General features: G+C 41.4%; 1 protein-coding gene across 1 annotated transcript; it reads right to left on the reverse strand.

Annotated features, from left to right (window-relative positions):
- On the reverse strand, positions 1 to 24,305 carry LOC310870873 (myosin heavy chain, fast skeletal muscle-like). The gene is made up of 41 exons (XM_083782223.1): positions 24,196 to 24,305; positions 23,366 to 23,411; positions 23,051 to 23,269; positions 22,820 to 22,963; positions 22,112 to 22,268; positions 21,993 to 22,020; positions 21,351 to 21,462; positions 21,134 to 21,226; positions 20,983 to 21,046; positions 20,683 to 20,781; positions 15,675 to 15,778; positions 14,858 to 14,996; positions 13,366 to 13,484; positions 11,707 to 11,856; positions 11,421 to 11,591; positions 10,446 to 10,749; positions 10,200 to 10,264; positions 9,798 to 9,885; positions 8,760 to 8,877; positions 8,550 to 8,673; positions 8,273 to 8,409; positions 7,306 to 7,561; positions 6,756 to 6,998; positions 6,416 to 6,592; positions 6,189 to 6,334; positions 5,925 to 6,015; positions 5,269 to 5,658; positions 4,930 to 5,056; positions 4,640 to 4,758; positions 4,350 to 4,546; positions 3,956 to 4,139; positions 3,537 to 3,702; positions 3,110 to 3,234; positions 2,694 to 3,002; positions 2,392 to 2,595; positions 1,809 to 1,934; positions 1,414 to 1,584; positions 1,216 to 1,320; positions 1,025 to 1,120; positions 283 to 411; positions 1 to 178 (listed from the first exon to the last, which is right to left on the reverse strand). Exons 3-41 carry the CDS (start codon positions 23,255 to 23,257, stop codon positions 158 to 160), a joined length of 5,805 nt encoding a protein of 1,934 aa, XP_083638349.1. The 5' UTR covers positions 23,258 to 23,269; positions 23,366 to 23,411; positions 24,196 to 24,305; the 3' UTR covers positions 1 to 157.
- Between the last annotated feature and the right edge of the window lie 1,320 nt (positions 24,306 to 25,625).

The following is a 25,625-nucleotide window of genomic DNA, read 5'->3' on the forward strand; positions in this document are numbered from 1 at the left end:
TTGTTTTGTTGCTACCTTTATTGAATATGATTTGGCCCTATTATGCGTGTCTTAAGTACTAGGTCTTAGTATTGGCCATTCCAGACCTGGTACTTAAGACAATAGGGCCCAATGGGTCATATTTTATGACTTTTTATGATGACTTCAATTGACAAAGTTATTCAGCAGCATCCTTTCCCTGTAAAAAAAAAAAAAAGAATATACTATTAGATATTGTTAGTTATATGTTAGTTAAAGATAATCATCTTAATAAACCTTTGCATTGCACATGTATGTATTTACCTTGGAGTCACGACTTTTAGCTCTCATCTTGTTGACCTGGGATTCAGCAATGTCAGCACGCTCCTCTGCCTCCTCTAGCTCATGTTGAACCTTTCTGCACTTGGTCAAGTGAGCGTTGGCAGCTTCCTCCTATAATATGATAGAGATGGTTTAAAGCTTCAAATTATGTGAAAAGAGCCCTAACCACACCAAAGGGTCTCCATGCAACTCCTTAGGTCCAAACGGTTGCAAGCAGTTGCATGGTGACCCTTTGGTGTGGTTTGGGCCATTGAATTCCATGTGTTGAATCACTTGGGACGAAGTGCGTCAACGTGCAACAGGACATCGCACTGCTGGGACAACCTTAAAACCGTCTAGACCCTTTGGTGTGGTTAGGGCTTTAGAGGGAATACAATCTATTGCTTTCCGTAGTCCATTTGGGAAACGTTCTACCATTATGCCTGAAACACACTGCCTGCAGCATCTGTGCATTGCTGTGGAACAGGTTGCCCTTTTCAGAACCTGTGTTGTAGAGCTTCTGCGTGTGTGCGGTGCAGTGCTGCTGTGTGTGTGTTTCATACTGCAGAAGTATGGCAAGCTTGTGCAAGCATGTGCTGATCTGGGAAAGCAGCAAGATGGACACTGAAAAATACTCTGCATTACATAACTGATTCCTATTATTCCTTTAGTTATTCCATTATTAGTAAAACTATGACAACACTAATCCCATGGCGACCACAACTAAAGATAATCTTTGTCTTACCGCTTCCTCAGAATGCCTCTTGTAGCCCTTGACCTTCATCTGTAGCTTGTCCACCAGATCCTGAAGCCTGGCAAGATTCTTCTTGTCCTCTTCAGTCTGAAGTGACAGTGAATTTATTATGTTAGTTGTATGCAATCTGTTCATTTTGTCAGAGGCATATTGGTTATTAGAGTGAACATGATATACGTTACCTGGTATGTCAGCTCCTTCACTCTCCTCTCGTACTTGCGGACACCTTTAACTGCATCTACTCCACCTCTCTGTGCAGATTCAACCTCTGCCTCCAGCTCACGAACCTTCACAGTTGAATTATTCATTATCAGGTTATTTCTTCTTGTATCATAAATTGTCTAGTACTGTAGCCTGTGTTAAAGTAAATTACATCTTACCCTAGACTCCAGTTTCTGGAGCTGCTTCTTGCCTCCCTTCATAGCCAGGTTCTCAGCCTCATCCAGACGGTGCTGCAGGTCCTTCACTGTGACCTCCAGGTTCTTCTTCATCCTCTCCAGGTGAGAGCTGGTGTCCTGCTCCTTCTTCAGCTCCTCGGCCATCATAGCAGCCTGGAAAGTAATTTGTGTATTATATGTTAATATGGTTGACATTTTTGAATTTCAATCCTGAAAGGTAATAGTTTTGGACATATGAGGTTACCACTTGACATAGACGTTATGAAGCATGACATGAAGATATCTAATAGATAAGGTTGTTTGTTAATATGAATGACATGAGGATATAGCATATGCTAATAGTATAGTCTAGATAAGGGTATGGCATCCTAACTTACATCAGTGATGGCCTTCTTTGCCTTGTCTTCAGCATTCCTTGCTTCTTGAATACTGTCGTCCACTTCACCTTGGACTAGGGTCAGGTCAGCCTCAAGCTTCTTCTTGGAGTTCAAAAGGCTTGTGTTCTAAAATCAACATTCAGTTATTAACTATAAATTACTGGTGAATATTCTTTTATTCTACATATTGAAAGTTTGTATTAACTTACCTGCAGTGGTGTGAAGGAACTAAGTACATTTACTATTTTCAGTCATTTTGCTTTCTGCACTACACAATTATTTGAAAATGTACTAGTTTTCAAAACTTACTAGTTTACTAGAGTTACTACTTACTTTTTTATTATTATTTTTATTACAAAACAACTTCAGACCTACCATATACTTTGGCAATTTGAAAATAGCTGCTCTACTTAAGCTCACAACACATTTTATACTTCTGCATAATTGTATTTATACTTTTGGTACTTTGGTAAGTATATTCTGATACCAATTATTTGGTACTTTTACGCAAGTAAATGTTTAATAATTTTGTATTGATACTTTTAATTAAGTAAAATGGAGTACTTCTTCCATCAGTGCTTACCTGAGAGTGCAACAGTGCACCGCGTTCACTGGCATCCACCAGCTCCTGTTCAGCCACTTTGCGGCCTCTCTCTGTCTGTTCCAGAGCCACTCTCAGCTCTTCAATCTCTGCCACCATGAGGCCGTTCCTACGCTCCACCAGGGCCGCTTGTTCCTTCAGGTCTTCTTGAGCTCTGAGAGCATCATCAAGGTGCAGTTGAGCATCCTAAAAATAAACACATTTGAGGTGGTCATGTCGAGAAAAACATCATAATGAGCAGTTCCTCTGTTTGGATATGTGCCTATAACTACTATGTCCTGCACCTTAAGCTGTCCCTGGATGTTCCTCAGTTGCTTCTGGGCCTCAGAAGCCTGGCGGTTGGCGTGGCTCAGCTGAACCTCCATCTCGTTCAGGTCTCCCTCCATCTTCTTCTTGATCCTCAGGGCATCATTTCTGCTCCTGACCTCAGAGTCCAGAGTGCTCTGCATGGAGTCCATCACCCTCTGGCTGTTCCTTTTGATCTGCTCCATCTCTTCATCCTTCTCTGCCAGCTTCCTGTCCACCTCACCCTTGATCTGGTTGAGTTCCAGCTGGACACGAAGAATCTTGGACTCCTCATGCTCCAGAGTACCCTAAAATGTAACGCAGGATCAAAAGGTAGAACGGACCTATGCATGTAATATGTATTACTCCATTTTTTAAATCTCATTGGAACAATTGTACAAGCTAATAGTCTTACCTCGGCTTCCTCAAGGGCGGTCTGGATCTCTGCCTTCTCTGTCTCCACCTGCTTCTTGTTCTTCTCCAGCTCATGGATGTTCTTTCCAGTCTCACCGATCTGTTCAGTCAGGTCTGAGATCTCCTCTGCAAGTGATTTAAAATAAAGGTTCAATTAGAAAAGATATATATTTTGCATTTGAAAAAACAAAATAAATAAATGGGTGTAGCCTAATCCAGAATCAATCTTGAACTTGAGAAATGTAAAGGCATATTTATATTTACTTTGAATATTAAACACACATGAAGCCTTCCCATTAAACACACATGAACTTTGAGATAAACATATTAAAATGAGGACCCATTTTGACGGAGCCTTGGCTCAAAACAAGTTGGCAAAAACCATTGAAGCAAAAACTTATATTGAATGTATGTAGAGAAAGACTCACGTTGCAGGTTCTTGTTCTCACGCTTCATGGTCTCCAGTTGGTCAAGAGACTCCTCGTAGGAGTTCTTCATCTTAAACAACTCAGTGCTGAGAGAGCGAGCCTCTTTCTGTGCTCCTTCCAACTCTGCCTGTCCCTCTTCATATTTCTGCTTCCATTCTGCCAGGATCTGCACAGCATTTGTAATAACATGTGTAATTTACCTCACTTTATGGAGGCTAAAATTATTATGATTCAAAATAATCGGGATTCACTTGTAATTCCGACAGCCCATTAGTCCGACAACGTGGCTTTGCGTGAGGTTAGGGACAGGGCTAGTAATGGGGCGAGTCGGACCAACGCGTTGTCAAAATAAGGCACCGTCGGATTAATATGCCGTAATAATGACGCTGATACAAAGGATCAACTGTATGTCAAAGCACCTTATCAAAGTTCCTCTGTTTCTTGTCAAGGTTGGCAGCCAAACCATTGGCCCTCTCCACATCAATCATGAGGTCTTCCACTTCACCCTGGAGTCTCTGTTTGGTCTTCTCCAGAGAGGCGCACTTGGAATTCACAGCCTCAATTTGTTCCTCAGCATCCTGAAGACGCTGGGCGAGCTTCTTCCTGTTTATCAGTGTTGAATGGAATCAAATCATTGTGGGTTGAGTGTGTGTGTATATGTATATATATATATTAAAACCGTCTTAAAAGTCCTTAAATTGACACTTCACTAGTTCACTGTCATGTGGAAGTACGTTTTAGCGTTAACTCCTTGCAACCGTTTGGACCCAAGGAGTTGCATTGGTGTGGTTAGGGCTAAAACCTCTGACTTACTTAGCTTCCTCCAGCTCCTCGGTGCGTTGGACAGCATCAGTCTCATACTTGCTCCTCCACTGACACACCTCAGCATTGGCCTTGGACATTCCACGCTGCAGCTCCGCCTTTGCCTCTTGCTCCTCTTCAAACTGCTCTCTCAGAAGGTCACAGTCATGGCGAGCTGATTGCACAGCATGGGCAAGAGCATTCTTTGCCTGTCAAAATAAAATTGCCAAAATGTCAACTGAATATGATACAAAGAATAATCCAAGGACTATTTGTATGTCTAAATAAGAAATCCTCCTCACCTTGACCTCCTCTTCAACGTGTCTCTTCAACTCCTCAATCTGTTGGGTGAAGGCCTGCTTGCCTCTGGTGAGCTGTGAGACAAGCGCTTCCTTCTCCTCCATTTGACGAGTAAACTCACCTAGTTAGAAAGTGAAATATTGTTCAAAAATGTTCTATCTTTCTTTGATACATATTTGTAAAATGCCTGGGATAACTGTTACTCAAACCTTCATCTCTAAATATGGAATTATGTGAGGTACCTTTTGATAAACCATGTCAAAGTCAAGTATACTTTACAAAGCACATTTACCATTTTCTGTCAACAGTCGTGCTCTCTGAGCTCCAACATCATTAATCTGACGAACATTCTCATCATTCTTGGACTTGATTTCACTAAGTTGGTCCTCAAGGGTGCGGCACATCTTCTCAAGATTTCCCTGTTGATTAACAATAGACATGGTCATGGTCAATTAACTGTGACCAACATTTATTATGCCATGTTCCTTTTTACAGTATTCTAATTGACAAGTACTTTGTAAATGAACACTACAATAGGAGCCGGAAGTGGGATTATCACTGGCCATTTAGAGATATTTTCCTCATTTTTCTTTAGTATTATCTCAAGAACTATCCACAGACATTCTATTACCTTTGCCTTAGCAACAGCTTCCATGTTGCTGGACAGGTCATCGATCTCCATCTTGTATTCACTTTTCTCCTTTTCAAGTTTCTGCTTGACACGCTGGAGGTTGTCGATCTGCTCGCCCAGCTCTGCGACGCTGTCGGCCTGTTTCTTACGGAGAGCAGAAGCGGTGGCCTCGTGCTGCAGCGTGGACTCTTCGAGGTCACGACGAAGCTTCTGGAACTCAGCCTCGCGCTTCTTGTTCATCTCCATCTGAGCAGCGGTCGCTCCGCCGGCCTCCTCCAGCCTCTCGCTGATCTCCTCCAGTTCCCTGGAGAGATCGGCTCGCTGCTTCTCAACCTTGGCACGAGCAGCACGCTCCGCCTCAATCTCTTCCTCCAGTTCTTCAATACGAGCCTTTTCAAATTAATTATATTTATTTCAATCATCATTTACTCTTATTAGAAGATGTATCCACATCACCACCCACCAGGCAAACCAGGCATACTTGAAATGGTGGGCGTGTCCACACAAACGACATTTTAACAAATAGCCTACTGTACACTTATTTTTTTTGAAAAATAATCTTCCTCCTTATATAATAATACCTGATCATGTTTTAGCGTGGGGAAAAAATCACAGCACTCCATCTTTAAACTTTAGATTTGAAAGGAATTAAATACCTGGAGTTCTTTGATCTTCTTCTGCAGCTGAGCCCCCATAGATTGTTCATCTTCAATCTTACTAAGAAGCTGGCTTACTTCAAATTCCTTCCTGTTTTGATAAATGATAATGAATGTATTTAAATAGCACATTTTGAGACATACCGTAGTCAAAGTGCTTTACAGAACATGATACATGCATCATATTTTAGTGTCATTCTGCGGGTGGTTTTCATATTGTTGATATTATTTGTTTCTCCTTCTTAATAATATTTTCCACATTACTTTTTTATCTTTTCGTCTGACTGCTGCTTGTCATTTTCCAGGTCCATGATGGATTCCTGGGCCAGTTTCAGATCACCCTCAAGCTTTCTCTTGGCTCTCTCCAGGTCCATGCGGAGCTTCTTCTCTTGCTCCAGAGACCCCTCCAGCTGCACAATGATTCATTATTTGTACACCATTGTTCAGTGAAACAATAAACGAACATCCCGATACACTTTTGTAAAACTCACGTCGTCAACTTGCTGCTCCAGCTTGGTCTTGGCCTTGGTCATAGTGTTGACTTTGTCCTCCTCTGCCTGCAGGTCATCCAGGGTCTGCTGGTGGGCCTCCTGGAGCGCCTTCTTCTCCTTGGTCAGCTTAGCAAGACCCTCGTCCACAGAGGCCATCTCCTCGGTCAGGTTCTTCACCTGATATGCAGTAAGCAGAACAAGCAAGAGCAGGAATGGATCAGTGCTTTACAAAGTGGATTCCAGGGACTAGGGTGTATAATCTTTACTTTAGAGTAGAATCGATAGTATATAGATTATAGAAACGTGCCACTGAAAACAAGGTATACAGTAGATTCTATACCTTGTTTTCAGTGGCATGTTTCTCCTTCTCCACTTTGGCCAAGGTGAGCTCCAGGTCATCAATGTCCTTCTTAAGCTCAGAACATTCATCCTCCAGCTTCCTCTTCTTGGCAGTCAGTTCAGCATTGATCTCCTCCTCGTCCTCCAGTCTCTCAGTCGTCTCTTTGAGCTTCGCCTCCAACTGGATCTTACTTTTAATAAGACCTTCACATCTCTCCTCTGCATCATTCAGAGCCTCGTCTCCCTGGTTGTCAATGAAGAAGAAAAAAACATAAGGGAGCAAACATTTGTTCTGGTCGAAATATACTTTTGCAGTTGCCTGTTGGGGGAGCACAGACTTTTTTTTAAAGATTTGTTTTTGGGGCAGTAGTCAGACAGGAAAGGGGGAGAGAGATGGGGAGTGACTTGCGGCAAAGGCCGTCAGGCTCGGGAGTTGAACCCGCGGCACACCGTACGGCTGGTTTGGCAGCCTAGGTGCCCAGACGGTTGAGCTAACCGTTCGGGCCAGAGCACAGACTTTTAGGGATCTGAGGGAGTTAAAATGTACTTACTGATGCTGCTGCATGTGCAAGGTTATTTTTCTCCTGCACCAGAGCCACCAGCTTCTCCTCTAGTTCCTTCTTCTTGGCCAAGGCAGTAGCCAGGTCAATCTTCATCTTCTCGTAATTTTCCTTCATGTTCATCAGCTCCTTCTCAGTCTCAGCACTCTGCAGGAGAGGCTTGATCTTGTAGTACAGCTTCATCCATGGCCAGTGTTTCACATTGCAGAATGCGCGCACGTTGAACTGGATGGTGAAAATGGCATCTCTGAGGGAACACAGTTGCAGTCATGATTGATTTTGGTCACAGTATAAATTAAAACCAGGATATACACATACAAGCCACACCAATGTGGTCCTGCAACATAAATAAAAATAGCTAAATAAAATTACATGGCACCAATAAATTGCATATAGTCGAATAAAATTACATAGCACCAATAAATTACATAGTCACATGAAGTCACACAATTCAAAACCACTGAAAACCTAAAATCCCCAGCACAGCCTGTGTAACAGTATTTTCAAGCTGTTGTATAGGAGAGTTTAGAATGAGACTGCTTGACATACAGCTCATTCCAGACAATAATATCTGTGAATATAAAATAACACTTTCCACAACCTTGACTTTTGGTATTTCATAATGTTTGGTTCGCCCCTAGTTTCATACTCGTGTACAATCAACTTAGCATTACTTTTTGTGGATTGTGAACCCCCAGCTGCAGATCGAGGGTTTCCTTGCAGGTTGTTATAGCTGCTTTTATAATGTTATTATGTTCGTTATTATTGCTGTTGGTATTATTGTCCCCCTGACAAGGCAGATGGCGGCAGGCAATAGAGCCTGGTTCTGCTCGAGCTTTCTTCCCTCGTTTATATACGCTATGAAGCTTTTATTATAGTGAATTGACACTATAAAAATGTGTGTTGAACAGCAATGAAAATTGTACTAAATATTGAATAAAGTGTGTTTTCAAAGTACCTTCTTGCCATCATCTGGACAAACTCCCGCCTCATGAGGAAACCTCGTGTGAGAGCCTGAGTCATTGTGACCAGAGCAAACAGCTTTTCATCTCGCATCTCCTCCAGTGTTCCCAGCAGACCAGCTTTGAAGAACACCTGAATACAGTGTTACAAACACTGTAACAACACTGTACAACAAACACTAACAACTGAATACAATGTTACCAACACTGTAATATAACAACTGTAAACATAAACCTTTATAGTCCTCTGTCCATAATGTTAAGCAAGATTACCTTCGTGTGTCCAAACTTATACTCATCAACAGGGACATCAATGGACCCAAGCAGCTTCTCAGAGGCTTTCTTGTTGTCCATGAACGCACCATCGGGACATGCGCTGGCATTCAGTACTTTGTACCTGTTTTGTGGAAGTTCATGGTCATTTTGCATACTTCTTGTTAAATAGAGGTGGAACTAAAAGCTGCTGGAAAAAGGAATGGATACCTCTGCTTGAAGTCGGCATAAGGGATTCTGCTGGGATAGCCCTTTCTACAGATTCTGATGCCCTCCAGAACACCGTTACACCTCAGCTGGTGGATGACCAGGAAGTTCTCCATCAGGCCTGTAAAGATTATTATTATTATTATTAGGACACAATAGTGGCCAATGTTGCATTAAATGACCACCTCACAATCCTTGTTTAAATGTGTATGGTCTGTTTCAAATATTTGTATTGATTTTCAAAAAAGGACAGGTAAATGGTGCATTTATATAGCGCCTTTATCAAAGGCGCTTTACATAGATTGTGCATTACATTCACCCATTCACACACACATTCATACACCGATTGCAGTGGAAGCCATGCAAGGTACCAACCAGCACATCAGGAGCAATTTGGGGTTCAGTGTCTTGCCCAAGGACACTTTGACATGTAGACAGGAGGAGCCTGGATTCGAACCGCCGACCCATGGATCATTGGACGACCTGCTCTACCTCTTGACTGGCCACAGTCGCCAAGCCAAATAAGTATTTGAAGAAAAAAAAGAAAAACCCCTGATAACACGCACCCCACCACCTCAGCCATATATATTCCTTATTCAATTACCAAAAATCAGAAAACCTTTTCCAAATCCAGGCTTAGCACTACAAGGTCTACACTACAACCTTCCCCATGTTTCTTCACTTGTCCGATCCAGAAGAGTGCAGTTTGTCGGCCACTGCTACAGAGTTGACAATGAGGTTATATCTTCTCTGGAGTCCTGCTTCAGGGCAGACCAGAGGTAGAAAGCTGTCGTTCCCTGATGTCATCGCTAGGGACACATGCTTCAGTAGACAGGAACTGGGGGTGGCAATGAAGGACCGGTGCTTCAGTAGGCAGGAACTGGGGGTGGCAATGAAGGACCGGGAAGTCTGGCGTAGCATTGTGGAATCCATGATCTCGACCGCGGTCGAAAAATGATGATGATGACTAGGTCTTAATTAGGGCCTCTAGGAGAGCGTATTACATTGAAATGGCGCGAAATGTTTATGTTCTGTGTTTACCTGGAGTCTTGGACTCGTTGGGAATCAGGCAACGCACAAAGTGTGGATGAGTGCTTCTCAAGTTGGTCATCAGCACCCCCAAGTTCGCCTATTGAGAATTAGATTTACAAACAATTAGTAGTAAGAAGTGATACAATATTGTACTTTTTTCCTCCACTACAATTATTTGAAATCTTTACTGGTTACTTTGCAGATTTAGATTTTTCTGAAACATTCATTAACCACTTAGGCCCAATTTAAAACTTCAGCCATTTGATCTACAAGCTCATATGTGATACAGTCAGAAATTGTTTAATTCCAACATGACATGTTGTGCCTATTTATTACATGGATATAATGTTGATAATAATAATGCCTCATTTTTAGAGGAATATAATGTTGATAATGAATAAATATTCTTACCCTGAAAGCACTAGACACAGTCTGCATGGAACCACCCTTCTTCTTTCCTCCCTTCTTTGTGTTATCTGTTTATATGTGTTAGAATCATTAGTTATACAGAATGAAAATGCTTCCCTTATAGATTCGGAGTGTCTAGTATTAATAAACATACCTTCAGGCTCAGGTGGGGATACAACATTATATTATATTTTATTATATGATTTAGCATACCTTCAGTGGGGATACAACACATATTAATAAACATACCTTCAGGCTCAGGTGGGGGATATAACACAGAGAGCAGTTTAACTGAAGACTTCTGGTACAATTGCACCACAGAGTCGTTCAACGGGTCTTTATTCTTCTCCAGCCAGCCTGTGATACTGTAATCCACAGTTCCAGCGTAGTGGACCAGGGAGAAGTGGGCCTCACCCTTGCCTTTGGCAGGCTTGGGCTTCTCAAAGGCTTTACACTTTCCAAGATGCGTGCCCATCAACTTGTCAATGAACGTTTTGTCTGAAGCCTTTGGGAACATGCACTCCTCTTCAAGGATGGAGAAGATGCCCAAGGGCTTTGTGGAGCAGACACAAGAAACAAGTCACCAAAGGCAAAAACATAATGTCCATTAAAGCACAAAATAAAAATAATTATACCTTCTCTTTTTTTTTATTATCTTTTATCCCACAATTTTGTAACCCATTTTTCCACCCCTGTGTCAATGTTCTAATGTGATCCTGGGCTCTACACACCCGACGCCAACCTGTTGAGAGCAACGGACTTGAACTCATGCTTCCTTCATGCATGAGTGTCCAAGTCGCTCCTTTACACCTGACGGGGGAGTTTCCCTAGTTGGACGTAGCGTGTGGAAGGAACGCACTATTCCAACCAGTTCCTTTCCCCTTCATCAGGCGCCTCGGCTGGCCAGGGGGAGGCAGTTTAGAGACCAGGATTACTGCATGTTTTTTTGTGAGGGTACCTACCCTAGGGGACACGGGGAGAACATGCAAACTCCACACAGAAAGGCCCTTTCGCCAACCCTGCCTCGGGTATGGCCACTGATGACGCAGAGGAGGGAACACGCCCACAGCGTCCCCAGCGGGAATCGAACCCAGGACCTTCTAGCAGGCGACAACACTACCAACTGTGCCACCGTGCCCCCATAATTATACCTTCTCAATGAGCTCAATGCAGACAGCCAAGTCCATGATAATATATTAATATAATATAATAAGAATTGTATACCTTCTCAATGAGCTCAATGCAGACAGCCAGGTCCATGCCGAAGTCAATAGTATCCCAGGGTATGCCTTCTTTTTTGTATTCCTCTTGTTCCAGAACAAACATGGTGTGATTGAAAAACTGTTGCAGTTTCTCATTGGTGAAGTTGATGCACAGCTGCTCCAGGGTGTTGAACTGTGAGTGGAAATATCATTAGCCTGCAGTTTCTTAAAATCTCTGTGACAAAAATGCATTGTATCCCACTTAAAACAAGTCCAATACCACTTAAAACAATTAAGTTCATGCTTACATCAAAGATTTCAAAACCAGCAATGTCCAGCACACCAATGTAGTAGTTTCTCTGCTGCTTGGTGTCCAGCATCTCGTTGATCCTAATGACCATCCACAAGAACTCCTTCTCATATATGGACTTGGCCAAGGCACCGACAGAGTTCATTACCTAAGGAAATAGTTATTTGTAGCGTTATTAGTATGGGCGTGTGAATTACACAATTTACATTTTAGGCACTAAACATAGCAATTTACAATAAGCAATGAAAAAAGCCAAATGTCATTGGAATTTTGTCCTCAGCCTAACATGTGCGTGCAGAATTTCATGGAAATTGCACACTCTTGAAACATTTTGTACAAAACGGAGCACTCTTGCAAACTTTGGAAGTCAATCATAGCCAGACAAAACCTGTAGGAGTAATACGAAAAAAATGTTTTGCAAAAGTCAACCTCCTGGTGGCACTATAACAGGCCAAATGCCAATCTTAAAAGAATAGCTGCAGAGGATCTGCACTGGCATCCATGGAGTGTGCATGCACGGTTTCACTGTGAATGTCCCAGTGGTGCTAGTCTGCTAGAGATTAGCTGCTCATGCACAGACGGATGGACAGGGTGCAAAACATAGTCTCTGCCGCGCCTTAGGCCTGGCTGAGACAATGTTGGAGGATCATTTTAATTGCAGAAGATACGTGGCAGCCTTAAATGTGTTGATTTTTAGCAATATAAACAAAATTCCCAAAGAAAAACTAGAATTGTAATCAATGGCTCTGAAATTTGCCAGGTTCCACATACTACATTATTGGGTGTCATTATAGATGAACATTTAAATTGGAAACAACATATTGATACTGTATGTACAGTATGAAGTCTATGAAGATGCTGCCCATTTGTTCTTCCTTCATGTCATTTAACACAGCTTAATTTTCCCTCATATTAATTACTTTAATATTGTCTGGGCTGCTACATATTCTTCAACATATCTCACTAAATTACTGATCATTCAAAAAAGGTTACTGAGAATGATTTCACATTCAAATAGGTATGAGCCATCGCTCTTTATTAAATATTCACTATTACCCATTGACAAAGTAAACATTGTTCAGACCTGCTTATTTATGTTTAAATTAAAAAAATGCAAACTAAACATTCCCTCTTCTTTTCAAATTTTTTTCCGTGCTACTTCTGACATTCACTCCTATACCCCACAAGGCAAAGAGATGATTTTGAATTACCCTATTGTCGCACTTCCAAACATCAATCATTCATCAAATTTAGAGGCCCTCATCTATGGAATTCCCTAGATGCTACACTTAAATCCTCACTATCCTTGCCAATATTCAAGAAACATCTAAAGAAATATCTTATTTCTTCCTCTGTAGATTACATGATTTACTTCTGTGTGTTTGTTGTTGTATTGTTTATTTCCCCTTTTTGTGCAGTCTCTTTTAGACTTTTGTAATGTTCTTGGTGATGAACTTTTAATCTGCTTTATCAATGACCTCTTCCATACAGGAAAGGATTCCAAATAAGCCAGCTGGCTTCTTCCTTTCCTTGCATTGTATTTTTGTTCTTTGATATGTATTGTCTATTTTTTATGTTATATTTTTATGTGCAAAATAAATAAACCTAAAAACCTAAAACCTTAAATCAGATCATGGAAATAATGGAATTTACTCACCTGTGGCACAGTTTGGCCCTTTGTGACGTACTCGTTTCCGACTTTTACTCTGGGGTAGCAATATGCCTTAAGCATATCTGCTGAGTTTACGCCCAACAGGTAGCCAATCTTGTCAGCCACTGAAATCATGATACAATTTGTACATTTACAATTTAGGCAATTAGCACATGCTCGTAATCCAGAGAGTGACTTACACTCTTACAATAAGCAAGGTAACACAAGGTAATATGTCAAATGCATAAGATGGTAATCTAGGATCATAGTTTAGATCAGTCTTTGGTTAGACAGTCATTATTCCGACATCGACAACCTATCTCTACCCCAATAAAATTTCCTCAAGGGCCATATTTTGACTAGCGTACCAGGCTCGAGGTCTTGCCCTGAAAATTATTTTTCAGGGCAAGACCCCATTTGAAAAGGATGCCCAGTTGGACATGCATAGGCTACTGACCCCCATGTAATGCCATTTATATCTGGGACCCTCCAAAAAAGAAAATGGCCCGCGGGCCGCCTATTGGGGAACCCTGCTCTACCCTAACCTAAACATAACCGCAAGCACAGGAGCAGCGCAGTTCGAGCGGTAGTCCAACCATTGTTTCCGCAAGTTGGTCTGTTGGCGGCTCTAATCTTACGCATCCCATTAAACCAAATAACTACCGTCTAAACATTATGAAAATAAATATTGGAAATAGCTTAGTTCACTCAGAATATAGATAAGTCACAATAATGAAAAGTAACTGCAATACTTATGACAAAGAGTGCATTATTTTCCTTAATTCCTTAATTGAAGATGCCGTGATCCTAACCCGACATGCGTTGCCAACTTGCCAGTTAGGTAAAATCACCTGTGGCTTCCCTGTGAGGTTATTGTCCCGATCCCATCACGTGATCTGAAATTGAGACCGATCACGTCATTTTCTACTAATTAGAATCTGATTGGGAGCAAAAAACATGAATATTATATCCATATCATTAGACTGGATATTGTCTGTGATTTTGGATATTGTTCTATAAAAAATATAAATCTCAGATCAGGAAAAATCGGTATCGGCAGACACTCAAAATCAAATGATCGGAATCGGACCCTAGTTAGGGTTAGGGTGTTGGATTAATGCGGAAACATGGCTGACGCCGGTGCCTGAAAATGCACTCGCTTTCTCTCACAGCTCACCCTCCGTGATAATGACAAGTAAGACGCACAAATGCGGGAAGCGAACGCAGCTTGTAAATTGCAATAACAACAATTAGAATAAATTACGTACTTTTTTTCTTTTTTTATGTTTTCTTTTTTTAAGTTTCCTTTTTCTTTTGTGTGTGTGTGTGTGTGTGTGTGTGTGTATGATACAGCTGCGCCCTCTGGTGGCGGGCGGGTGGTGTCACAGCGTGACACACGCACGCACAGACAGACAGACAGACAGTTTTGCCTAGCTTCCATAGTAAGCTGCTCATTGCATTCGCAATAAATAATAATAATAGTAAAGATGCAGCTCACCATCCGTGCTGTCTGGCTCCGCCTGTTCCTCACGTTGCTTCTGTTTGAACGTCAGGACCCCATGATGCATCACTGCACCGGTTAACTTGTAGATTAACTGTTTCTCCTCACTGGTGAAGCCCAGGATGTCAATAGCTTCCTGATGTCAATAAGATGTGTTCAAAATATTGAGATTAAGCATTACATTAACAGACATCCCTTAAAACTGGGTACAACTCAACAGTAAACCAACATACAGTAATTGTGTGTGTGTGTGTGTATATATATATATATATATATATATATATATATATATATATATATATATATGCACATTTCTAAAGCCTATACAAAAGATAATTAAGACCATTACGGTGTCAGTAATACACTATACTATACAACTTTACAAACATTTGGCCAAATTGTCCTATGAAAAATGTACAAATTCTGAAAACATGTAGCTATTTTCACAATACTGTGCCGCAACATCAAAATGTGTGAGACCTGGGCGCATCTGTGTCATTTTAGCTCTTATCCACTTTACTTTAGCTATTGAAAAATAGCAGATGGCCTAGCAGATCTACGAGCTTGTAGGTCTGCTTTAAAAAAAAGTATCGTGAACATGTGTGCAAAAAGTTTTTAAATCAAATCTTTGCTTTGTCCCTGGAACAAAATATGATTTCGGGAGTCCTTGACATGAAAAAGTTTGAGAACCACTGATATGACATAGAAACATACGCTTTTCAGAAAAGGATTTAGAAGACATTTTGTAGATTCGGGTATCAGGTCTTAACGGGTTAGAAAGTAAAATAGTATAAATAGTTAAATAGTAACTGACGTCGGTGGCGTCCAACTCGGCATTGTCGTCAATGCTGGCCACAACGATCACACCCATGCTGATCAGCGGGAAGTCGTAGGGGTTGCTGCTGATCAGACACATTTCTGAAAATGGATTAAACAAAGGGTGAACCTTTGTTTTCATTCATTCATGTTTGTTCTTCTCACTGAATCATCAGTACCAATTTAACAATCATCATCATACTATAATCATACTATCATCATCATCATCATCATACTATCATACTATAATCATCATCATACTATCCTACTATCATCATCATCATACTATAATTCTAACAATGAATGAATGTCAGAAACACCGGCGTATCTCCTCATTGCCTGCACCAATCGCTCCCACTTTTCATATAGGCATTGACCATAATAATATGGAGGTCTTAACAAAGCCATTTCAATAAGATTAATAATGAATTTATTAGTGAATAAAAACCTGTTTATTTGTCCGTGGTCTATCTCCGACCGAGCCACACTATTAGCACACATCTCTCCATGCCAAAAAAAATCTGCACGCTCCCAGAATCCAGCTAGGCTACATTTTACCGACGCAACTGTCATATTTACTGTACAGATATTGTTTTTACATCACCACACGATCCCACGGGCAAAGTTGCTGTGACGTCATAATCGTCACACTTCTCCACCAGCACAGAGGCACCTACCCTTTTTCACACCGCCCCCAGGCAGGCATCTGACCACACGGGGAAAACAACTCATACTACAGCTATTCCCAGGGCTCGACAGTGCGACTAGGTACTCGCATTTGCGACTAAAAATATCACCGTGCGAGTTGTAAAATTAGATTTGTAGCACAGGTGCGACTACAGGATTTGACCATTCAATCGTGATAAAGACAAGTCTCTGTCTACAGCAAGTGCACATTCTATTGTCGCGGTTCTATACCTAAATTTATATTTCTGAACGGCGGTGTCGTTCGCTAAAAAGAGCAGAGCTACAAGCTAACAACGTGTCGAGGCTCAATGCTGTGTTCATTTGAAGATCTGTCCCTTTGCCCCTCCCTGTGTTGCTGCTCAGTTCTCTTCTCTGTAGACAGAAGGACTTGCTATAGGACCCCGACACGTTGAAACGGTTGAATACTAAAGTTATTTAGAAAGTTTGTAATGTTAAAACATCACTTGATATAACTTTTAACCAAACGTGGGTGAAACAGCGTGCAGCCGCGCACGTAAAGAGTGCACGTGCGCACGCACATGGAGTGGACGGATTGATTGATATACCAAAACAACCCTTGCTTAGCACCTCGCTAAAAGCGTGTGCGCAGGCTACTCTAAGGTGGGCACCCACTGTCGTTATAGGAACCTTGCCTGGCTGGATATATTAGTCAGTGCCTAGCCTCGGTACCAGGCTTTCATTTTTGTTGGTGCAAAAATGGAAAGCCTGGAGGAACGCATTGGCCGCATAATCTAAAAGTGGGAGTCAACCCTTCCGGGTGGGCGTCACTCCAAATGATGTGACGTAGGGGGAGAGGAGGGGCCGGGGGTGACGGACAGATCGATGAGATCCAATCAGGGCGTGCGCAAATCTGAGCCGCGACCCGCCCCTCTAGACCAGAAACCTAACACGTTAGCTCAGGCTAGTCAGTGCCTAGCTCAGGTCCATAACTCTAAATGCAACGCTTCTGAACTGAAGCAGTCAACGCCAAGGAGAATGTTACATTACTAATTCACCAGCAAGATAAAAACGGATAGTCTTTCTGTCCATCCATTCATAAAATTAATTGACTATCTATCTATCTATCTATCTATCTATCTATCTATCTATCTATCTATCTATCTATCTATCTATCTATCTATCTATCTATCTATCTATCTATCTATCTGCATACCAAACTAATAGTCTATCAGTATAAAAACAAATTGATAGATTATATAAAAAATATGATATCCAGATTAATATCAATATTGTGATCATTTCTGAAAAGATATTGTGATATAATATTTTGTCATATTGCCTGCCCCTACCTCATATCACTTTATTAAAGAAAAATCACACCTGTGTGAAGTGAGGGGCACTCTTATCATCATACATCATGATTTAATTTACGTCATATTTAGTAGAATTTTGACCTAATTTCGTTATCGCTTGGACACCCAGCAACATATCCATATCCACTTTTGTGCCCAACCCAACTTCTCAAGACCATCTGTAAACAATTCCCCACACTGAACATAATTTGCTGTTCATATATTCAGAACGGGTAGATGGCACCCCTCTGATTCTACTGGGCGACTTCAACCTTCCTACCGCAGAGAAGTATCTTCCCGTTACATCCCTTCTGGCCTCATTTGACCTCTCCCTATCTCCCTCCCCCCCACTCACAAGGCTGGTAATGTTTTGGACCTTGTGTTCTCCAGAGCCTGCTCTCCCTCCACACTCTCTGTTACCCCCTTAATTAGGTCTGACCACCACTTCATAACCTTCTCCCTCTCTCTCTCCACCCTCCCGCCTAAACCTATTAACCCTCCGAACGTCACCTCCCGACGCAATCTCAAGTCCCTAAACCCCTCCTCCCTCTCATCCTCTATTCTCTCCTCTCTACCCTCCCTGGAGTCCTTCCTCTCCCTCTCACCTGACACTGCAACCTCATCCTTTCTCTCCTCTATCTCATCTGCGTTCGACCAACACTGCCCGCTCTCATCCAGGCCAGCTCGCTCATGTCCACCGGCTCCCTGGCTATCTGAAACTCTCAGATCTGAACGAACACCTCTAAGGGCAGCCGAAAGAAAGTGGCACAAAACAAAGCTACCAGATGACCTTTCCCACTTTCACTCACTCCTCTCTGCCTTCGCCCACTCACTAACCACTGCTAAAACCTCTTTCTACCACACCAAAATCCAATCCTGTACTTCTAACCCAAGGAAGCTCTTCTCCACTTTCTCCTCCCTCCTTAAACCCCCTCCCCCCACTCAACCTTCATCCCTCACTGCTGATGTTTTTGTCAACTACTTCGAGAAGAAGGTTGATGATATCAGCAGCTCCTTTCCTCCCCTCCCACATAAAGCGGCATCTGACTCAACCAACACTAACCCCATCATACCATGCATGTCCTCCTTCTCTCCTCTTTCCCCAGACGAGGTTCTACAACTAGTAACATCCTCTAGACCTACAACTTGTCCTCTTGACCCTGTCCCGTCTCCAATCTTCCAGACCATCGCACCTGATCTGCTCCCCTTCATCACCTCCATCATCAACACCTCAGTAACCTCAGGCTGCGTCCCATCTGCCCTCAAGTCAGCCAGAGTAACACCACTCCTCAAGAAACCAACCCTTGACCCCTCAGATGTCAAGAACTACAGACTGGTATCACTCCTTTCATTTATTTCTAAAACCATTGAACGTGTTGTCTCCAACCAGCTCTCTCTCCATCTCTCACAGAACAATCTGCTGGATCCCAACCAGTCCGGATTCAAGAAGGCCCACTCCACAGAAACTGCCCTGCTGGCAGTCACAGAAACACTACATGCTGCCCAAGCTGCTTCCCACTCTGCAGTACTGATTCTCCTAGACCTATCGGCAGCATTTGACACAGTGAACCACCAGCTGCTCCTAGACACCCTAGCGGATCTAGGCATCGGTGGAACGGCACTAAAGTGGTTCTCCTACCTCACCGACCGGACCTACCAGGTTTCCTGGAAAGGTCTGTTATCATCCCCCCGAACCCTCCAAACTGGGGTCCCACAGGGATCTGTACTTGGTCCTCTCCTTTTCTCACTGTACACTAAATCCCTTGGCACTATCATCTCTGCTCACAATATATCCTATCACTGCTACGCCGATGACACACAACTTTTTCTATCCTTTCCCCCCTCTGCCACTCAGGTGGAAGAGCGCATCACTGCATGCCTGGCTGACATCTCACAGTGGATGTCCTCCAATCACCTCAAGCTGAACCCAGACAAGACTGAGCTTCTCTTCTTCCCAGCTAAGTCCTGCCCTATGCGGGAGCTAACTATCTCCGTAGACAACACCCTGGTAACGTCTGTCCAAACAGCCAGGAACCTCGATGTTGTCCTGGACAGTCAGCTCTCGTTCAAAGCTCACATCACAGCTGTCACTCGATCCTGTAGGTTCACACTCTATAATATACGACGAATTAGACCGTTCCTCACCCAGGAATCAGCCCAGCTCCTAATCCAGACAACAGTCTTGTCAAAACTCGACTATTGTAACTCCCTCCTTACTGGCCTACCAGCATGTGCACTTAAGCCTCTCCAGCTGATCCAAAATGCCGCAGCTCGCTTGGTCTTCAACCAGCCAGAATTCTCACATGTCTCCCCCCTGCTCCGCTCCCTCCACTGGCTCCCGGTCGCTGCCCGCACAGAATACAAAACTCTGATGCTGGCATTCAAGGCAACCAAAGGTATGGCTCCCCCATATCTTGCAAGTATGATTGAACCCTACAACCCTCCCGCGCACTCAGATCAGCCAACGCAGGGAAGCTGGAAGTACCCTCACTAAAAACGCCGGGACAACGCTCCACACGTCCCAAACTCTTCTCCCTTCTGGCTCCAAAACTGTGGAATGCACTTCCCATTGCAGTCAGAACTGCAGCATCACTCCCAATCTTCCGCCGTAGTCTGAAAACCCACCTTTTTAGACTCCATCATGGCCCATAGCACTTACCCTACCCCCTTAGATAGCATTTCTGTAGACTTAGATAGCATCTGATACAGACTTATAGCATGTTATGTAGACGGCACTATAATTGCATTGTATATAGTCATAGCACGCCATAGTACATATGTATAGCATAGTAGTATATATATATATAGTTTATATGTATAGTCTCATAATATAGATATTCCACTGTTACTTTCTTAGCTTACGCATGTTTCATGATAAATGTTTTTATGTGATGTATTTCCCATGCTTTTGTTCTTGATTATTGTAAATCGCTCTGGATTAAGAGCGTCTGCTAAATGCCTAAATTGTAAATTGTAAATTGACTAGTATTAATAATAACCAATTACCAATAATCTCAGGTTTGTGGTTGGTCATCATCTGGAAAAATATGTGGTAACCTCTCTCTGCGCAAAGCTGGTAGGTTACTCTGGACTTCTCCAGCAGATCTAGAGTATATGGGTTGAACATAACTCATAATAGTATTATTAATAATAATAATAATATTAATAATAATTATGATCTATATGGGATGTGCATAACTATTATTATTATTATTATTATTATTTATATTGGTTGTACGGAACTCAAAATGTAATCCTCAAATTAATGCATACACATAATTTATTATCTGTGGACCTCATACTTACATGTCTCAATATCAGCACTGGACAGTTTACCGATTGTGTTGAAATGGATTCTGATGAATTTACCCTGTTTGATATAGCACAATTTGTTGCAACCCTCTACATTGTGGAATTATTGCGGGTATTCTCATAAAATGCCATTATTTACACTTACAAAGCGAGAGGAGTTGTCATTCCTCACAGTCTTGGCATTACCATAGGCCTCCAGCAAGGGATTGGCTGCAATAATCTGATCCTCCAGTGACCCCTGCATTTTTTAGACATCGCCCAATTTAAAACTTGGTTAGAATGATTTTAAAATGAATTGCTACATTTCATATAAATGCTTTATGTTCAAAAACATGTATTTGTTAAAAACCTGCACATTATACCTGGATTTTGCCACTACTGCCTGCGGGTTTCTCTCCAGTAGAAGAAGCAGCTGTTGCAAAGTACTGGATGACACGTTTGGTGTTCACAGTCTTCCCGGCCCCGGATTCTCCACTGGTTATAAATGCATACATTCAGAGAAATGCAATTAGTGAATTTGTATACAACGTAGGACAGACATTTCAGGGATGCCACAAAAGCTATAGCTGTCGTTGCCCATCAGTTTGGCCTTGTGCCCCTCAAAAAATGTCATGCCCTGAAGCCACAGTGGCCTATAATTCCCCAGCTGACTGTACCACTTTCTCCATGTCTCTTTCTTGTCATGTAGACACCAGTGTCTTTTGTTGAGATTCTAAATTCTTAGCTTCCCTGATTCCCCATCTTTAAACCAATCCAGTGACTTTGGTGCAGGGCTGAGCATGGATCAGATTGTAAATGCCATTATTTATTTCACTGCAGATAGTCTACATATAATCAAAATCCGTAACACTTACATTAAATTAATTATTTCAATGGACTAAAATCGTTTTATTTGATGGCCTTCCTGCCCTGGCATTTGACCTTAAGTGGCCTTGCCCCTAAAATGACAAAATTCCAGGCCTGGTACAATATTATTTTTTAATGCCTAGTAATGGGTAACGTACGTGATCAGGACAGACTGGTTCTCTCTATCTGTAAAAAAGTAAAACAAATATTTAGTCTTGGATACAGCATAAAACAATTATAGTTAAATATTGTTTACGTTGTCCTGACTAGTACGTACCCATCAGCATGAACTGATAGGCGTTGTCAGAGACAGAGAAGATGTGGGGTGGAGCCTCAATACGCTTCTTGCCTCTGTAGGCATTTACAACCTCCTGGTCGTACACTGGGAGCCACTTATAGGGGTTCACAGTTGCACAGAACAAGCCAGAGTAGGTCTGCAGGGGAGAAGAGAGAGAACATTAACATCATACAACACATAGACATACTGTAGACATTAAAAGGTGGCCGACATATTGAGCTCCAAAATGGCGAAGGCACAGCACGCTGCCACTCAAAGTGACTACTGGCCTAGCACGTCTTTTCTGAAATTGTCAGAAAGATTCATCACTTCCTCCTCAGTAACATCGCTTCCTCCTCAGTGACATCACTTCGAAGTCCTGGAAAAGATGTGCTGTGATTGGCCAGTAGTCACATTGATTGGCAGCTGCCCGCCATTTTGGAGCTCAATATGGCAGCCGCCATAAGATACATGTCCCCCACACACACACACACACACACACACACACACACACACACACACACACACACACACACACACAAACACAACTAATGAACAAGTTAACATCAGAACCATGAGTTTGTTTGAATTTGTTATTCTATGCCATGGTTTTCACTTGATGTTATCATTGCATTTTTTCATCATATTTTTCTTTCTCTGCCATCGAGAGGTGCAATACTGTACTGCTCTGTGTGTAGAAAAGCTTACATAGATCATCCATGCTGCATAACGCTCTTTGAGGTTATACAGGACAGTGGCTTCACTGAGGTGGGTCATCATGGCCATGTCCTCAATTTTGTCATACTTGGGAGGGTTCATAGGGGTGACATCATCTTCCTTTACAGTTTTTTCCTAAAAATAAAAACAACTTCAGAATGTCTTTCGATTACAGTTGTACTGTGTCGCTATTTAAATTGAGATCCACCTCCACCTACGTACCTCCTTTGTGTCATTCACTTCCACAGTGACTTTGCCACCATCCTTCTTTATAATTTTACACTTGAGGTACAGCTCCTTAACGTCGGCCACATATGCTGCAGTTTTGGCATCAAAGGGCGCCGATTGTGATTCCATTCTCTCCCTCTCTGGTTTACGGAGGTAAATGGCGGCCTTGCCGTACTGCTCCATCTCTGCGTCCGTACTCATGGTGGCGACTTTCTGTAGACGGACAAATAGATGGTGTTGATGCTTTTGCTGACTTGAGATCTGTTTGTAGCTTAGTGTAAGTTTAATAGAAAAAATATGAACACTCACTTTTCCCCTCTACCAGTAGCTGTGGAACCTTGTGCTACCCTCAAGTCTGAAATAAACACATTGGGAGGACATTAACATGAGTTGAACGATTTAATACAATTTATAATCATGAACTAAATTAGCTTATGTGAATCATAATGTCCGTTCTTGCCACACATCATAAGACATTGTATATTATTACCTGCATTGCATTTAAATTAAATTATGCTTGCCCATTAAGTTATCTTCATTTTTTTGTTCATTTGCTTATTCCTAACTTCATCAAGTTATTTTTGTCATTACAGCCATGTTTATTTTTTGTTTGTTTGTTTGTTTTTCTTTCTTTTTTTCTTTTTTTTTAAATACTGAAGCAGTGCTAGATTAACTGTTTTCCTTCTTTTGAATACACTTTAAGGTTACATGAATTAAGGTTACATTCAGAGGTAAAACATATTGCTACTTTAAAATAATAATAACTCTAGTAGAAGTACATGATTTAGTATGATTTAAACAATCATTACATAATTGACATATCTAAATAGAAATGAATGAACAAAATCAAGTTCCAATCTGGCCAAAAAACATATTATCATTAATACAATTACAAACAATCAATCATTTTAGTCTGTAGCCTACAATATAACAACTACAGTATGCTGTCCACTCATTATTCTGTTTGTGTAACCTTGGGCCATGTATGTAGCTATGTGGCACTATGTACGGAGCCATGTTAAAGATTAATAGCCAGCATGTCTAATAGATTTATATCACTATGATTAGCTAACGTCTCTAAAACATTTATATGATGTCATATAAATGTGACTATGAAGGACAGATGAAGTCTCACTCACCAATGCAACTCTGAACTCCTCAGCAATGGGTCCCTGGCTGTCTCAGCATGCTTATATCAGTTGTTAATTGCATGCTATGCAGAAAGTAAAAGTAGGAATGGCCTTCAAATGTCCTTTCCTTCATATTGACATTGCAATAGCATCCTTATAGCCAAATCATTCCATGATACTTGATAGCCAGTGCTTCTTAGATATGTGGTTTATGTACATGCCAGTGGCTATGGTAGATAAAAATAGCATAATTGGCTGGCATCACAGCATGTTTTGCCAAATAAATTATTGTAATATTGAGTGAGGAAAATAAATAAGTAAATGCAATCAAATAGTGTACTTGAGTCTAATTGTCATTGTACTTGAGTATTTCCCTGCAGAAGGGGATTCACATATTTTACTTAAATAAAAGTATCAATAACACAATGTAGAAATACTTGTAGATCTATTGTCCAAGGATTTTAATACATACATTGTGAAATGGGACCTTCTGCATAATGAATACCTTTGGTACTTTAAGTATATTTTGATGCCAATACTTTTGGACTTTTATTCAAGCACATTTTGAATACCGAACTTGTACTTGTAAAATACTTTATTCCTACAATAGGTCATTGATACTTGGAACAAACACTTTCTACAATAGGGTATTGACATTTACTTACGTAAAACCAAACTGGTACTTCTTCCATCACTGAGAACTATTATATTAGATTGATTTGCATGAAATGCAATAAAGTGTCTAAATAAATAAATAGTACAATCACTGATCAACTCTATAACATTATAATGTACAGTACATTTACTTTAGTACTGCATACTAAAGTAAAATGTTCAGGTGTCTTTTTTGTCTTATTCACCATTTTCAATTTTCCCTTTATACTCCATCTCAGAGGCAAATATTGTACTTTTACTACACAATAATAATTTGACAACTTTATTACTAGGTACTTTGCATTTGGATTATTATTACATAACATACATTCACCACTTCAGCAGATCCACAGATAAATATTGTGAAAATAGCTGATACACAAGCTCACAATGCCTCACGTTATTGTCTCTTTCATATCATTTGACAATTTGGCCAATGTTTGACCAGTTTCTTTTTTAGTTTGTTGATTACGTTTGACACAGTTTCCGTTTTATTTATTGTTTAGGTAGTAATAAAGTCTTAAAAGTCCTTAATTGTCAATGCACTGTCACCTGGGGACCCCCCAAAAAACATGTGGGGATCTCTCCGGGGGTCCCGACAGGTTGAGATCCACTGAATTAGACAGCTGTGGACAAAACCAGAGGATGTAAAAGTAACATTGCAGGTTCCAGATCCGGTCTGTGTGCTTGAACGTGTTAATGTTTGCAAATTACAGAGCCAGTAAAGTGGGCTCCTTTAGACCAGATCTGAGCACCGATATACCACCCTATGGTGCATTATGGTC

Source organism: Protomyctophum parallelum (assembly GCF_964188405.1).
Source record: "Protomyctophum parallelum genome assembly, chromosome: 14".
In the NCBI taxonomy this organism is placed as follows: domain Eukaryota; kingdom Metazoa; phylum Chordata; class Actinopteri; order Myctophiformes; family Myctophidae; genus Protomyctophum; species Protomyctophum parallelum.